At 40.8% G+C, this 16,741-nt stretch overlaps 1 protein-coding gene across 2 annotated transcripts in view; it reads left to right on the top strand.

Annotated features, from left to right (window-relative positions):
* The window catches only part of ITFG1 (integrin alpha FG-GAP repeat containing 1), an 88,972-nt gene extending 79,054 nt beyond the window's left edge, over nt 1-9,918 (top strand). Inside the window, exons 15-18 of one of the 2 annotated variants that reach the window (XM_086620850.1) lie at nt 905-1,033; nt 1,884-1,965; nt 3,619-3,736; nt 7,151-9,918. In XM_086620850.1, coding sequence (XP_086476976.1) covers nt 905-1,033; nt 1,884-1,965; nt 3,619-3,736; nt 7,151-7,210 — 389 coding nt within the window. In that variant the 3' untranslated portion in view covers nt 7,211-9,918. The remainder of the gene's footprint in view (nt 1-904; nt 1,034-1,883; nt 1,966-3,618; nt 3,737-7,150) is intronic. The other variant, XM_086620849.1, reaches the window with a different exon arrangement.
* The last annotated feature ends 6,823 nt before the right edge of the window (nt 9,919-16,741 follow it).

The following is a 16,741-nucleotide window of genomic DNA, read 5'->3' on the forward strand; positions in this document are numbered from 1 at the left end:
TCCCTTGAACTCATTTCCATTAATCTGGTGAAGGCCTGAATTCACTGTGGTACTTAGGAGGTGCTGATATTGTTCCTGCTATGTCACCAGATCAGTTACTAAGAGGCTTGCTAGAGAACGAACAAAGAATCTACACAGGATCTGAATCAGAAATTAAGAGATTACAATACTTTTATTTAAATGGAATAATTGGATACTTTGGAAATGGGATGTTAGTGAAACTGTTGATAGCTGCAGCACTTGTCTTTCCCTACTGCCTTTTCAGGAAACAATGTTATTTTTCTCTTAAGGGTCTCTCCTTTAATTAATTATAATTACATGCTCTCACTAGGGCCTAGCTTGCAACCACCATAATTCTGTTTTCATTAAATCAATTTATAATTTGAGAATTTGTTAATGAGAATTTACTTAGTGAATTTTGTGACACAAGAAAAAACAGTAGTTACTGATTAACACTATAAGAATTAATGTGAAGATACTTCTTCACCTTCACCTTTCTACACCTTCATGTGTTGAGCCTGAGTTTGTAAATCAATGGGACAAAAGACTCAGCACTGCTTATATCGAAATAAATGTGGATAGCTCATTTCTTCTCAACTCATAACAAATGGTAGAGATTCAGTCTAACATAGAAATGGTGCTCGAAAGAATCGTCTTACCTAGAAATCTGAAACATTTAAGCTGTTCTCCAACTGAGTGCCTACAAGTAGTTTGGAAATATGAGATTGAGCCTTTAAGAATTAAATAATCTTGTGGTTGGTTAAAATTTTTCCAACATTCTTGTTACTGACTCTGAAATGTGTATTTGTGTAGAAAGTTGGTGATTTGGGGATTGATTTTTTTTTTCTTTTTTTTTTCTTCCCCAAAATACTTAACTTGGGCTTCTTTTCTAATTTTATTTCAGCTGGACAGCTTAGCCAATCAGCACATTTTGCTCTGCAGTTGCCATACAATGTGCTAGGCTTGGGACGTAGTGCTAATTTCCTCGACCATTTGTATGTTGGCATTCCTCGTCCTTTAGGAGAAAAGGTTAGTTGAGATTTAAGACTGTCAAGCTGATATTTATGGTGTTACCTTTCCTAATAGAGTTCAGATGGAAATACTGCTAGGGACACTTCTTTTTTTCAGAAGCAAGAATATCAAAGACATAAGTTTGAATACAGAAAAGTTTGCCAAAAAGAACCTTGTATGCCTGTTTTCTGGGAGGTGTGTAAGCTCTGAGGCTAACACTAAGACCAAAAGATGACTGAAGTTGTCTGTAAATGTTAGCACAGGTATATAGTGCTTGTTTATATGGTAAATGTGTATTAGATATGATTGTCCAATTACTGTGGTCTCAGCTGTAAGTCTTTCCTGGGGCTGGCTGGCTGGCCTGTAAACTCACGTAATCCTTTTGGCCTCAGTGATAAAACCATGATCAGTATGTTGGGAAGTGGAGATTAACATGATTATCTAATCTGCAGGTAAAACATAAAAGTAGGGTCCTAACCATTCTTTAAAGATCTGACAATACTACTTTAAAAAGTGAGGTATTTGAATTAGTGTACTGGCCAAATTCTGATTTGGATAATTGCTTTGCCTGCTTGCTGTGTAGAATTGGTTCTTTTCTTCTTTCCTTGTTAAGTTGTTGCTTTGTACTTTTTAAGCAGATGCTGTGTTTCATGTCAACAATAGTTATTTTGCTTTTTACTTCTTTTGGTTTTTTTAAAAGCACTTCGGAGCTTTCAGAATAAAAGGTTTATACAAACATAAAGGAATAATCACTTACAATTAAACAAACCAGCTTTTTTGTTATTTCTCCTTTTGTGTTTCAACACAGAGTTTCTTTGCTTTTAAGTAAGTTGGTTTGTTAGAAATTGACATAGCCTTTGTTTTTCTTTCAGTCCGTAAGAAACAAGAATGGACAGCTATCATACCAAACTCCCAGCTTATAGTCATCCCCTATCCTCATAATGTTCCTCGAAGGTAATGTCATCATTTTGATTTGCACTTCACAGAATTACATTAATTTTAGAGTTTAAATTAGGCATTGTGAGTAGGTTTAAAAATAGTCACTTGTATAGAAAGTAAATTTAAGAAAAATGGCAGGGGGGTCTGTTCTGTAGATGTAGTTGCCTCTGGTGACTACGCAGAATACTTGTCAAGTATTTACAGACTCTTAGATAGTGCCCATAAACAATCAGAATCTATTACCAGATCATACAATCAATCAAAATGTATTACCAGCTCAACTCCTGTAAATAATAACATTTGCTAGATTTGCCAACGTTCTTTTTGACAAATTGCAAGTATGGTAACAATTGAAGCAAGCATTTTTATTTCACCAAACATGCAATTTCTGCCTAGTTGCACATAAAAGCTTTAGTTCAGCCCTTCTGAACATAGTATCTGTTGCCACAGGTATGAATGTTTCTCTTCGAGGTGAATGAGTTGGTTACACAAGAGCTTGAACACTGATTTCACTTTGCAATTAAAATGTTTATCCCAGAAAGAGAGCATGTTTCTCTCTTTGCTATTAGAGAAAACATTAGTCACATATTCCAGCTGCTTTTTGCCGCTTGATCTACTAGTGAGGTCAGTTGCATTTATCATGCAGAAATGATTCTGACATCAGTTTCAGCAGTTAATTTTACTATAGGACAAAAAACAGTTGAGAAGTGAGATGTGCCACTTGAGTTGCTAATTAACAACCACAGGAATAACGTCTGCCAGATGAAGAAAATCTAGTTATAGTCTTGAGGTATTTAGAGGTGTGTGTTATGCAAAAATTTTTCTGTCATCTTATGCTTGAGCTATTTTTGCTTTCCTATAAAGTAAGTTTATGGACACTGTAGAATAGCAGAGGATAGAATCCCCAGGAGAAATCAGATCTCATAATAAAGAAATTTCTAATTTTTAACATAGATAGGTTGTTCTCTGAGAGGCCTCAGCGCTGCCTCAGCATAGAGCCTCTTACTGACAGCCTTCCCATGATAGGATGCCTGTAGTACAAAAAGAGCATCAGGACCCCACAACATTCGAGCAATGTCTTCGAGAAGCCCTTAAAAGTGCTTAATTTTGTTGCTCTCCAACATTCTTCTTCCATAATGAACTGGTTCTGTTGCCTACCACTGCAGTTGTCCCAGGGTAAACTTCAGACTGAGAGATGCTTAACCAACTGGACCCTACGAGCCTGTCCAAGAGGAGCTTCTCATGTGGAGAAAACAATCTATTGTACAGGCTTATTTAACCCTGCTCCTCCATCTCCTCAAGCCCCAGGCAGTTTTGTGGAAGGTTTTCCTACGTGTTTTACTTGGTCCTGGGCAGGGACAGGAGATAAATCTCCCAATGAGGGAAAAAAAAAAAAGTCATTTCCTGAGGATATCCATAGCATTTCTGGAAAGTTAAACAGAAATTTAACTTAGACATGGCATTACCTGAAAATAATTGTATTAAGCCGTATATTTCCAAGTAAACACCATTAAGCTTCAGTCTTTAAGTGTAGCCACTAGTTTCTGTAGACCCAAGTTGTTACCTGTCTTATAAAGAGTAAAAGAACCTGCTAATATAAGTTAAATCTTTTTTCTGCTTCTTAATGAAGGATATTAACGTTGCCTTGCATTTTCCTCTTTTGCATAGCTGGAGTGCCAAGCTGTATCTGACCCCAAGTAACATTGTGCTGCTAACAGCTATAGCCTTAATTGGTGTCTGCGTTTTCATCCTGGCAATAATTGGAATATTACACTGGCAAGAAAAGGTAAGCTTAATTAACTAGATTATTTTCTATATTTTCTATACTATTTAACACTTCCTAATATTTTACAGTCTTGTACATTGGTTTTTTCTCAGTAGTTTTCTACAGTATAATTTCTGAGACAGACTGCATTAATTCCCAAAAGGTTTTTATTACTAATTCAGTATTTACTGCAAGCTTAAAAATTAGCATTGTTTTTATTTAAGCTCTAAGACACTTAAAAAGGGAAATGCAGAGCAACATGGAGAAGCTTTTGCCATTAAGCTATTATTCCAAACTAAATGAGACATTCTCGTTTCATATCTAAGCCTTCTATCTTGCAGAGTTTTAAGGAGTACTGTTTTGGAAAATGGAACATAAACTCTTGAGTTCTGCTGGTAATCTAAAAATAAGGAAAATGTCTTTCTGTCTATCTTTGCTGATTGCACTGACATTAGCATTCAAGACTGTATAGGGAGTAAATTGTGTGCATATTGGCTGCTTTGCTCTATGTGTCTGAATTATACATGCAGTGTACAGAAATCCATTGATTTGAAGAAGCATTTTGAAAGAGGCCTTTCATGTCACAAAAGAAATGCGTTCCCATTTTTCTTAACTATGCTCAGTTCACAATCATACCCAACTGGCAGGATTGCCAATAAATGCTACTACATACCCAAACCATAATCTTAGCTGTCAAATAAAATTACTGCATATTTTGACGTGGTAGAACCATTTGTTATTTTGTGCTTGTGGAAATAAAATGACCTTGTTAAACATTCAGATAGGCTTTGTGCATGCTTCATCTTCAAATAAAACACATAAAGCAAAGAAATACTAAGTTTATGATGACTGTCCTTGGCATGTCCTACTGTACCAAGAAAACATTGCTGACTGGTAGCTAGGACTATGCACAGGCTGGGTTTTATTCTGTCTACAACACATCTTAAGCAACAAGAGTAGCAGAAAGAGTACTTGGACTTTGAGTTGGGGTAGGATTAACAATATACGATTTCACCTGGAGAAATGGAGATTTAATGTCAAAGTATAAAACAATTCTTCATATAATAATCCATGTATTGCAATGTAAAGAAGCACCCAGCCCAGAGTGAGTGCTTTCTGAGCCATTTTAAACTCAATTAGGTGTATGTGAATGAAATGGTTATAAACTCATTTCCAACAGCTGCATCTTGCTTAAAATAGACACAAATATTTGATAAATTGTGTGTATTTTCAGACTACTATATAAACATTTGCTAGTTCCTGTAATTTTCCGATGCCCTCCTATTGTTTTTTACCTTCCCAACTTTTAGAAGAATTGGTTGGAGTACAGAACAATTAAGAATCTTGACTAAGGCTGTATTGTGCATCACTGAGAGTTAAATTCCAAAGTTCCTTGTTTCTAAGTTTGTTCTTGCTTTACTGCCTCTTTCAGTAATCCTCTCACAAAAATACTGTTCTGCCTAAACACTGTTTTCACTTACAGATCTCTAGAGTACCTGTAGCAAAGAAAGGAAGCGGAAATGTACTGGCAGTTAGAATCTCTCCTCTTTTCCCCAAGAGGATATATCTGTCTGTAAGCTGCAGTGTTTTATTCAGCAGATAAAATACACCATGTACTTTGACCTCTGCAGAGGTCTACAGTAGGTCTTATACACTCGTCTTCCAGCCAAGTATTGTGTTATTTAAATAATTGTAGGATTTAGAGATAGTATGTTGCTCTGTCATTCCATAGATATTTTGGTTTCATTAAAAAAAAAAAAAAAAAATCTTGGTTACTAGTTTTTAGTTTTCATACATCAAATGAAAGAGAAATTGAGCACGAATTTACACCATTATTTACCTTACATCAATATAGTCTGCTACATTAGCTAAGGACCTTGATATTCCTGTATTCTGGTTCTTTATGACTTGCTTTGTGGTCTTGAGGTTAGTCGTGAGCACTGCACATTGATGATAGTACTGCTGGAGAAGTTGTGATGGATTCATCAGAGTATCAGTTACTGTCAAATTTGAAGTAGTAATTTTTCCAGGAAGCATACAAGAAATGGAGTGAAAATTGCCTTCTAAGTGAGACTATAAAGTTTCGTGCAATGTGACAAGCATTTCGATGTAGGAAAGAGTATGCCACTCCCTTCTTCCCACCCCATTTTTGACATTCAAAATACTATTGATATTGAAGAAGTCCCTGCCAAAAAATGAGACTGATATATCTTAAACTTCACCGACAGCTCTGCTGCTGCCACAAAGCACAGTAAAATCCATAGTTAATCCAATGGAGTTGCTATCGTACATAAACAGTGTGATGAGGAAATCTTTGGCCTTGAGCCAAAGCAGATGACAAACTTTCATGGCAGAACACATGCACTGGTTTCTACCAAAATTTTCATGTATATTTATCAACTGAGACACAAATCTGAATGCCCACACAACAGCATACTGTAAAGGCCTTTCATTTTACTCATAAAAAAAAAAGGTAAGGTATAAGCAAGCTAAAAAGCTTTTAAATCTGTTTTGCTATATTCTCTTATGCTAGGATTTACACATACTGTCTGTCATGACAAAAACACTGCTTTCTAGAAAAGTTCACACTACGTGTTCAAAATCCTTTAATAAGTGCTTGCTGCTTTAGAACACAAGAGGAGGCTTGTGGGGGAGGACGTAGTTTTACTCATTACATGGATTATAGGTACAATTTAAATATGCTGCTTTTTCCAAGCACCATCCAAACTACTTTTTCAGCAGATCAATGTGTGTTCTGCATAAATAAGCAGGGAAAAGCATCCTACCTCACATTTTGTAGTACAAACAAAAATGTGAAACATTTTAGTCTACTTGGTGCTGCTAATTGTTGGTCGAACTGCCATCTTTGTCTAAATTTGTATTTAACAAACATTTTTAAAGAGAATCATAGAATGATTTGGGTTGGAAGGCACCTTAAAGATCATCTAGTTCCAGTCCCTCTACCATGGGCACGGACACCTTCCACTAGGTCAGCTCGTTTTAAGAATCAGCTCATTTGAAGAATTTAATTTTAGAATCTCATTTTAAGTGTAACATGGATGACATTTACAGTTAATTCAGAGTAATTTCATCTGATATTTATAATGCAGACCAAATAGATGCATACTAGAAAATATTCTTCATTTTTGAAATATTCCTTTTAAAAAAGCATTATTAGAAATAATAGAAAATAATGGGTCATAAATACTAGAACAGCTGAGCATTAACAGCGGAAGCCAATTTTGAGTAGATTATTGCTATTTCAAACTTGACATCATTTAAAAGCTAATTATTGGGGCTTTTACTAAGCTTTTTGCCTTTTGTCAAATGAGTGACTTGGAAAAGATCGACCATTCTCTGACGTTTGACAACTCATTTCTGTAACAGTATTGCTCTAGATCCCACAAAGTGTTTTTTATTATTATTATTTTTCAGAAAGCTGATGACAGAGAGAAGCGACAGGAGGCTCATCGGTTCCATTTTGATGCTATGTGACATGCCTTAATATTTATGAAGGAGCTGCTACTCATTTGCTTAATTGAAATACTAAATTCTGATTTGTAAAAATGATTACCGTGAAAATACTGCTGGTGTGTTATTTGTAAATGTTGTGTTATTTGGTATTTATTTGGAAAGTATTAAAATTAGACCTGAATGTTTCACAAGGCTTTTCAGTTAATAGACTGTATATAATGGCATTTGGTCTTTGTTTAACAGAACTGTAAATTTATTTTTCTTAGTAAAGGGATCATATTGCATGTACCATTGTTTACAAACCACCCATCTTAGTAATATTTGATAGAAAGAAAGCTGTGTAAATAAAATTTAGCATTTCAGCGAGCGGAGTACTTTGTGCCACATGAATTGGCCTTGTCATTTATACGTTCCTGCAAAACAACCTACATTTCTGAAAATTAAGCTTGAGCAATTTCTCAGATTAGTTGATCATTAATTATTTTGATTGTACTAAATGGAGCTCAGTGTAAAGTATTCTGTATTTTTCTCCGTTTAAATCCATATGTGCAATAGTTAAAGAATTTAGGAACTGGAGAACTGAAAGAAACCTGCAATGTTAATGCTAGTTGAGTAGCTTATCATGGGATAGATGCAGTATTTATGTGTGATAGTTCTAGAGAGAAGACAACGCTTTAAAAAATTAAAATCATAAAAATGTATCAGCATTACATAAACTGCTTTTATAATTAAAATATAACCACATTTATTTTAGAAAGGCCTAAAGCCATTATGAAAGTAACTTTTTTTTTTTCTTACTTATAAGAAAGGTATGGGATTTTTTTTGTTTGGGTTTTGGTTTTGAAGTAAAAGAAACATTTTGGAGCAGAAGGACAATAACAATAGACTCACTAACTTTTATTGCTAAAGGATGAGATATACAAAGATTAAATTAAGAATATAATAGGATACTGGGAATAAGCAGTGTATGTTATCTATGTATACTACTATGCCCAAATTTCATAAGGCTGTAATAATTACATAAGACAAATAGCTCAACTTTATACATTTAAAATAATTATAAAGGTAGGATCACTCAGTGTACTTTGGATCCTGGAAGAGTCTCTAAAAATAACCATGCTTTTATTTAATAGTTACTCCATTGTGATATGAGTTTACATGATTAATTGTGCATTTGAATCTGTAAATTTGCATTCCTACTAAATACTGTTTGATAAACTAGAGCACGCTCTCTGAACAAACTACAGAATGTTGGTCTTACAGGTAGTCACCTCTGCAATAGGCATCTCCTGGTCTGGCATGTGCCCTGTTACACTGCCTGTGCTCCTCAATGCAGGAACAGAAAAGAGAGAGCAGGTACAAAGCTGAACTGATTGTGTCCACCTTGAATCACCGTCAAAGAAGTCGTTACCATGGCAGTGCTGAACAGTGGCCCATTCATACAGCACCACCAAGCCAAAAATCAGAGAAGTACTGATAAGAGGTCTGCTAAGCTGTGAAGTTTTACCAGATATTTCTAACATGAACTGATTGGATGCCAACAAAGGAGACTTTCATGTTACGTTACTGTTGTTATTCAGGATAGCCGATTTCCTTAACACACACCTTTAATATTTCTCTTATAGCAGCATGAAAAGGGAAGATTTTGTACATTAAATATTTCATGCTGTTAGACTTTTTAAACCCAATTCATAGAATTTGCTCCTGACAGTAAAAGTAACAGCAGATTTCATAATTAAGAGGAAGCACAATTCAATGTATTTTCCTGTCTTTATCAGGTGGTTGGAGAATAAGGCTAAATGCATAATGCCACTGTGGCAGCAAAGTTGTCTGTAGCCCTCTATCACAATATAATAAACATAGATTAGCCTCCTTATGTTTTCGGAAAAACAATTAGGAAAGAAATAACCTCATGCTGACATTAAAGCTGTTGTCAAGTTAACAAAACAATGAACTCAGTATCTTTTGCTTTAAGGTATTCTGCATGCTCAGTAGTGCATCATTGCATCACTTCATCTACAATACATTGTTGGTGCTTTAATAGCTTTCTTACAAAAAGTTTACCACAGGTTCTAACTACTCATAGCTTGGCTCACAACAGTATATGCGAAATATTTTGAATTAAGGCATTAAATATTGTTAAACCTCTTGTCAAAGGTTTCATGTTGTACTTTGGTTTTCTATTCTTTAAGCATCAGAAATATGTTTGGGTAAGGTTATTACCCTTCTACTAGTAAGTTTAAGAAACTGGAAAATTAGAGAGTGTAGTTTCAGGTGATCATCACAGTAATGGAGAAGTGAGAAATAGATCTAACTACATAAATTTTCAAAATGCATCCACCATAACACAGCCCTGGTGAGAAACGCTATTGGAAGCCGCCTTCAGTGTGAAATCTCACCTATATAAAAATACTGTTGACATGCCAACTGACAGATGGCTGTTGAAATACCATCTTTCTTTGTTCTCATTTTCCATGAGAAGGTTTAAGACCGAATCTTCCTACCAGATTTATCATTAATGCACTATAATCCCCCTACAAAAGAACCAACTTTTCTGCTGCAGATTAATAGGCATATTCTATATAGTATGTTATTGCTCCTATGGTGAGGCCATCTTCCTTAACAGACAGCTGTATTAAATACATTAATTGAAAAGTAATCACTATAAATGCACCATGTCAATTCTGGACTTTAATAACTGTTTTCAAATAAATGACGCCTAAATAGAAGAGAAGTCAATCTATAAGTTTATTATATAAATAAATCTATAAATATAAATAAATCTATGAGTATATTATAATCATCAGAACTTAGTTTTGTTAAAACAATGTGAAAGCATTAACCATGCCAGTTTTGAAGGTATTAATATCCAAAATAATTCTTTTTTAAAATCAGAAAATAAAATTATACTTAAAATAATCTTGAACTTTGCGAATAAATACTAATTCTAAAGGTATGGGTATATTTTTTGATCAGAGACTGAGAAGTATGTCAAGAAATCAAGAGCAATAGAGATGTTAAATCTGAAATATTACTATGCTGTCTCGGTAGCCCTGTTACCCATTCTATTTCTTTTTTCCATTTTAGAGAGAGGATCTTTTTGTTGAGGCACTAGTAATATTGGCCTCAGCCGTCACTTTGAAAACAGTCAGCCACACATCACTATTTTTATAATTAATTCCTGTCTTCCACAAAAAATATGATCCCATCTATGATACAATTCATAAAAATTGTAAAATATATGCTAACCTTATTTTGAAATTCCTGAATTTACCAACTTAAGCCAGAAAAGTTTGTAGGTATTCTAACACTCGGATCTAATTATATTGCCTAGCAAATAGAGAAACGCAGAGCGGGCTCTGTGAAGACTATCAGTATTCTTCATGACTAGCTGAAAGTTTGCAGTGTTCTTAATAATAAATAACAAAGCAAATTATACATTTTTGTGTATGATTATATATTATGCTACCAGACTCAGAGGCACTTGGACCTTCTATCACTTTCTAATTAGAAATTCTGTCAGATAGAAAGTCAAACGCACCTAAATCCTAGTGACAGACCTGGATACTGGAACAGTTAAAATGTAACTCCTAACTTACTTTCATAATTATTCACAGTTGACATCTATGTGTAGTAAAAGTACTGGTCTAAGGCTATTTGTGATGTACAATCTGCTACTCAAGAGCAGCAAATACTTTGTTATATTAAAATTAAAACATCTAGCAGAACAGCAAACCAAAGGAAAGTTCTAAGGAAGAACTGCTGGGAGGAGGCAAAACCAGTTCTGAGAATGGAAATTTAAGCCTTTTATGCAGCAGAGTGCCTGTTGTAACTAACTCATTCTGTAACTGTTTATGCAGGTATTTACCTACATGAAAATGAGCAGTCCCATTGCCTTCTGTGAACTACTCCCATTCAAAAATAATCATCATGACTCAATAGAGCAGTAGGACAATACACAACTGGCTATCCAAAAGCTGTCTTCAACCTTTCCGAACACCCAAACTCACAATTAATTAACTCTGGTTTACTGTCATCTTGACCCAGTGGCAGACGGTTTTCTTCACTGGAAACTAGCACTCTGCAGGCTCGGAAAATGGGAAGTGAAAGTTTACTAGTTTACTATAAAATACTGTAAAACACCACCTATAACCAGAACTCTAGCAAGACAAAGCGACAGAGATGTCCACATGAGAAACTTCTCTGAAGGCAGCAAACGATAGCAGAATATGCCCCAAATCTACGAGTTGGTGCAATTAACCTGCATCTCCTGTGCTGACAGCTTGGCACAGCCCTGGGAAAAGAACGGGATGGAAAAGCTACTATGCTTCTCCAAGTGTGTAATAGCTCCGTTCCACCTTCTAATGGACAAACTAGAAGTTCAACTTTTCAGTTAAATTGACTGTAGCAGATTGGGTCTTTGCAATTACTACCAACTTGTATTAAGCACAGGGTATTACTAGGTTTTTCACCTATTTCTTTGGTGTGAGACAATTGACCGCAAATAGTTTTCTTGAATGCAAATTCAGCTTGAAATCTGAGAATCAGGCTAGTTCACTCATTTCTTATATCATCATAAGTAATAAAAATCGGAGCCAAATTTTGCCATCAGCTACACTGTGCATTCCAAAAAAAAAAAAAAAAATAAAAAAGCAGCCCCTTGTCTCCTAACAATCTGCACAACAGCATAGTCAGATTTTAAGATTTTAATTTTGTGCTTACGTTCTTGCAGAGAGGATAAAAAATTGTGGATGATGCACAGACGCAGTAGAAGTTATTAGTCTGTTAGGTATTTTCTTGAAGTACTACAGTAAACATTTTTGTTAGTAAAGAAAAAAATGCAAAGTAGATCCACACCTAGTGAGGACTTCTCTTTATGTAGGAGTTTTCACTATAGAATTTAACATTGCAACACACCACCATAAAAACATGGTTAAGAGGTGAATAGAGAGAAATTGCTTTATCGCTGCTGGAATGCAGCAGCTATTTAACAATTCATGGGAAAACTACGCTTTGAGAAGGACTATATCATCTCTATTTGAAATTGAAAGGACAATTCGAGTAAGCGGAATAATATAATTATGTAACTTGGGACTTTGCCAGAGCATCAAGCGTAATACTTCATCAACCTTCTTAAAACACTGAGATGGGTCTTTAAACCCCAGAAAAGCTCGGGACCTTTACTGTAAGGTCTCGCCGGGTCTGCCCTGCGCCCCGTGGCCGAGCGGGCGCAGGAGCGCTCGGAGGGGCAAGTGCCACCGCCCGCACCGCAGCCCCGCGGGGCTCCGCTCCGGCTTCGCCCAGCTGCTCTTCGGTCCCTGCTTGCTTAATTCGCCGTAACTGACAGTGGTATTGATTTGAAGAGCCTGAAGAATTTAACTGGTAATCTGAAGCAAGACAATGACCTTTTCTAACAGGATACGCTGACCTTTGAACGTGAATTTTACATTCAAACGCATAGCACCACGCCACAGGGAAATCAGAGGCACGTTCGAGGCTGTAGTGAGCGGCCCTACTCCGTAAGCAGACGGACTCACAAGCTGCAATTACGCATCTAATTTACAGTTTGCAAAATCTAGTGGGTCGATGGAGTGGGCTCCAAATCGCTTCCATAAAGTGCCCGAGCTCGGACAGGGGAGTTCTGCGTGGGATACCTGGAGGTTCAGACTCGCATCATTGCGCACGACCGCGATGGGGAGAAGACCTGAGTTAAGTGGCGGGCGCGACCTCCCGCATCTTGGGAGCGGGGCCGGAGGCTGCTCTCGGGCACGGGAAACCCGCGGGCGCCGCGCCCGGCACCGCAGCCCCTGCGGCGGACGGGCCGGGGCCGCTCCTGCCCGCTGCGCAAAGCTTTGCCACGCGCTCGGCGCGCACATCCAAACATCCCTTGTGTCAATGCTTCGGGATCCTGAGCAAAAGCTCTCTGCCCCGCCTAACCGGCAGCTCGAGGAAAAATACATCCCATATGAAATACCCCGGCAACCGTGTTGCCTGCGAAAAAATCTCTCAGGAGCTGACATGCCTCGCTATAATTTTACACGTCGCCTGTCCGTACGGCAACCTTTCGCGGCCACGCTCCCGGCTGTCCGGAGCAGCAGCGGCTCTCGCCGTTACATACGTCCATGGCCAGCTCGGAGATGCCCAGGAGGACGCGCGGTGCCGCCGCGGCGGGATCTGCTGGCCGCGGGCTCTCCCTCTCCGCCCCGGCCGGCGGAAAGCCCTTCTCCCCGGGGGTTACGGTCATCCCTTCCCCCGACATCGGCACCTGCCCCCGCCTCGGGCCCTTTCCCTAAGTAACATCTCCCTTCACAGGCTAACCCGATGTGATGGATAACCAGAGGGATGGGAGTCAGGGCAGGCAGCAGGCTAAGTGCGCCTTTTTATTAACTTCTTGTAAAGTAATAGCTCCATTTTAGCTGTCACTCTTGTCAGACAACAGCCGCACAATAGCGTGTGATGGGCTCTTCCCGGCGCCTGAGCTGCAGGCAGCACACTGCAGCCAGCCGGCAGCTGCGCACGCCGCACGGCACGGGCTCTCTGCCACGAGTGGGGAGGAGAAGGGGAGGAAAAGAAGAAGGGGAGGACCGGCTCCTTTTTACCCCACCGAGTCCCCACTCAGATCCCATACAAAGGCGGGTACCCGGGATCCAGCTTCACCCGAACCACCGCGTCCTGGAGAGGAGCCGCACGGCTCGCCCGCTCCGCCCTGGTCGCCGCGGACGCGTGGGACGCGCTCTTGGCGGTCAGCACCACCGGGCCCCTCTCCGCACACGGGAGAAACCCGGCACACGGGTGGCGAGGATGGGGCCTGGGGCACGGCGCACAGCGGGGGACCGAAGCGGAGCGCCTCAACCGGGCCACTACTGGCTCCTCGTAGGGACGGGGCGAGGACGGCTGCTGTCCCGCCGCTACGGCCCCCGCCGCCCCCGCTCGGTGCCCAGCCGGGCGGGAGGAGCACAGCGGCCCCGCCGGCTGCGGCTGTGGCGGCTTGCGGGGCTCCGCGGGGGGCGGGCACATGCGTACAAGCGGCTCATCCAGGCAAACACCCCTCACATCTTAAATGAGCTTCATTTACCGGCAGCCGCTTCACTCGGGCTGGGAGCTGCCGGGCTGCGCGCAGCCCGGCTTACGCGGACCCTCCCCGCTCCCTGCCCTCCCGGTGCAGGCCAGCCCCGAAGGAGCCCCACCGCACCCCACTCTAGATGGGACTGAGCACGGCGGAGGCTCCGGGCTCGGCCGGCGGAGGCTGAGCGCGCCCCGCGCGGGGGCGCCGGGCATGGCCGCGGGCGGGCGGGGGCCGGCCGAGCCGTAGCCGCGGGCCACAGCGCCCTCGCGGGGGGCCGCCGCCGCGCCTGGCCGCGGCCATGGAGCGCCGGTGATCGCCGCCGCCGCGGAGTCGCCGTCGTGGCCCGCCGGGAGACAATGGCCCTGCACAGACTCTGCTCGGTGCTGGAAGGTAGGAGCCGCGGGCGACACGCCGCCCTCCGCGGGAGAAGCTGCCCGCGGTCTCGCCTCCCGGTACCCCCGGAGGCGCCCGCTCCGTGCGGCCCCCGCTCTGCCTCGGCCGCCCTCCTGCCGCCAGCGGAAACTTCGGTGCGAGGGGCACGGGGGCTGCGCAGGGGGCGGCCGCCCCGCTGCTCCCGGGGCGGCTCCTCCCGGGCAGCTGCAGCCCGCCCACGGTGCCCCACCGCACCGCTTCCCTGCGGGGCGGCTGGCGGGTCCCCGGCCCCGCTCTGCTCCACGGGAAAGCCAGCGCTGCGGGGCCGCCGGCGGCTCGGGGCTGCAGGGCAGACGCTGCCGGGAGCCCGCAGCCATCCCGGGCCGCTCCCGTCCCCGGGCAGGCAGCGGGAGCGCCTCGGTTTGGGGGTGGGGGATGTCCCAGCCTGCAGAAACGTGGGTCACGGTGGCAGCGACCGTGCCCCAGTGCTCCGTGTGTTCCCGAGACACACCGACAGTTTCCTACCCTCCAGTCTTTTCACAGTCAAAATTACTGTTTCTGCTTTCGGAACTCTCCTAACGAGCTGCCTGACAGCGATCAGGTTGTCATACTTGTTTATCGGGAGCAAGATCCGTTTTCAGTAAGGTTTTCAAAAAATCAGTCACCTGAGTCACAAGCTACTGCCTGACCGATATTCACCTGTGCTTCTCTTCCTCTCGAGGCTTTTAAATCTTCTTTCTAACTTCTTTAGGTTCAGAGGTAAACAACTGGGGAAGGCTTCTCATCCTAGCATTTCTTTGTCTGTGGTATTACTTACACAGCTCGACAATGGGCGAGCGTTTTCTCTTAGAAAATAAAGCTAGATATGGCAGTTAACCTTGTGCCTCAAGAGACTGTTTCTAGTATTCTGTATCTTCTTTAGCAATAGCAGACTGGAACCATCTGGGATTTTTTTGTTTATTAATTTATTCCGTAAGGAGATTTTGGAGCTTCTCCTCGCGTTACTGAAGCCAACAAGGCATTACTGCAGAGTGGAGAACTGTTTGTGATAGGCATTGATGTCCTCCCACAGTGTGAAAGTTGTAAAGAAGTCTGTTTTAAATCCAGAAGATTTCCACAGCCCATAAAATCCCATGTTCGTGGTCTGAAGGACTTGAGGGTTTAAATAAATATTTTTCATTTATTAGCATAATAATTGAGGGACAGAAGATACTTGCTCTCAGTAAATGCCTGTCTTGTATATGGGTGTTAATGGTCCACTGAGTTCATATAACATAGGAACGTAAAGCTTACCTGGGGGAGAAAAGGCATTTAGATTTTTTTTTTAACTTCCTCTTTAAGTGACATAGTTAAATACCATAAACCACTGTAAACCAAACATAAAATGCAACTGACATTTCTACTTCTTAATGACTTTCTACAGATGCAATTTAATTACGTTTCAGCAATAGGTGATTGCTGTAAATGTGACTATACAGGTTTTCTCCTCAACAGACCTCATGCTAATCTTTTATAATCACACTAGTGTCCAGGTAAAAAGTCCCTCTACAGGAAATGTTTTGTATTATTCATAATCTATAAATTGCACAAAGCCATTAGTCAATATGCTGTTAGTATTCTCAATGCATCGCTTGCCATGACTACAGAAACAACCTATCATTACTTAGCATCATACACTCTCTCTTATCTCTTCTTCACTCAAAGTCTTCATATAGTCCAATTATTACATCTAATCAGAAAGAAAAAGAAGATTCCTATAAGTAGGCACATAGATTTAATCCCAAAAGGAAACTGTTGGGAATAATATTCAAAGTAAGCCTCCATGTTTTACAAGTTGCATCTTAAATTCCACACGAAAGCTCTACCTACCGTAGCAGTAATTTTTTTCTGTCCATACAAACAGCTTTGTGTGCAGAACTGGGAGAGTTCTGGTAAAGCCTGTATAAAGTATCGTGAAGCTTGGTATATTGTGAAAAATCATATATCTTTTAATAATACTTAGAAACAGTTTAGTCTTCTGTTCTTAACATGGAATGCATGTACACATTTGTCATCCACAAAGGTTATATTTTTTGGCTGTATACCTCAGGGCAGAAGAGAGCCCATCATACTCA

This window comes from Tauraco erythrolophus, chromosome 15 (assembly GCF_009769465.1).
Source record: "Tauraco erythrolophus isolate bTauEry1 chromosome 15, bTauEry1.pri, whole genome shotgun sequence".
Taxonomy (NCBI): Eukaryota; Metazoa; Chordata; class Aves; order Musophagiformes; family Musophagidae; genus Tauraco; species Tauraco erythrolophus.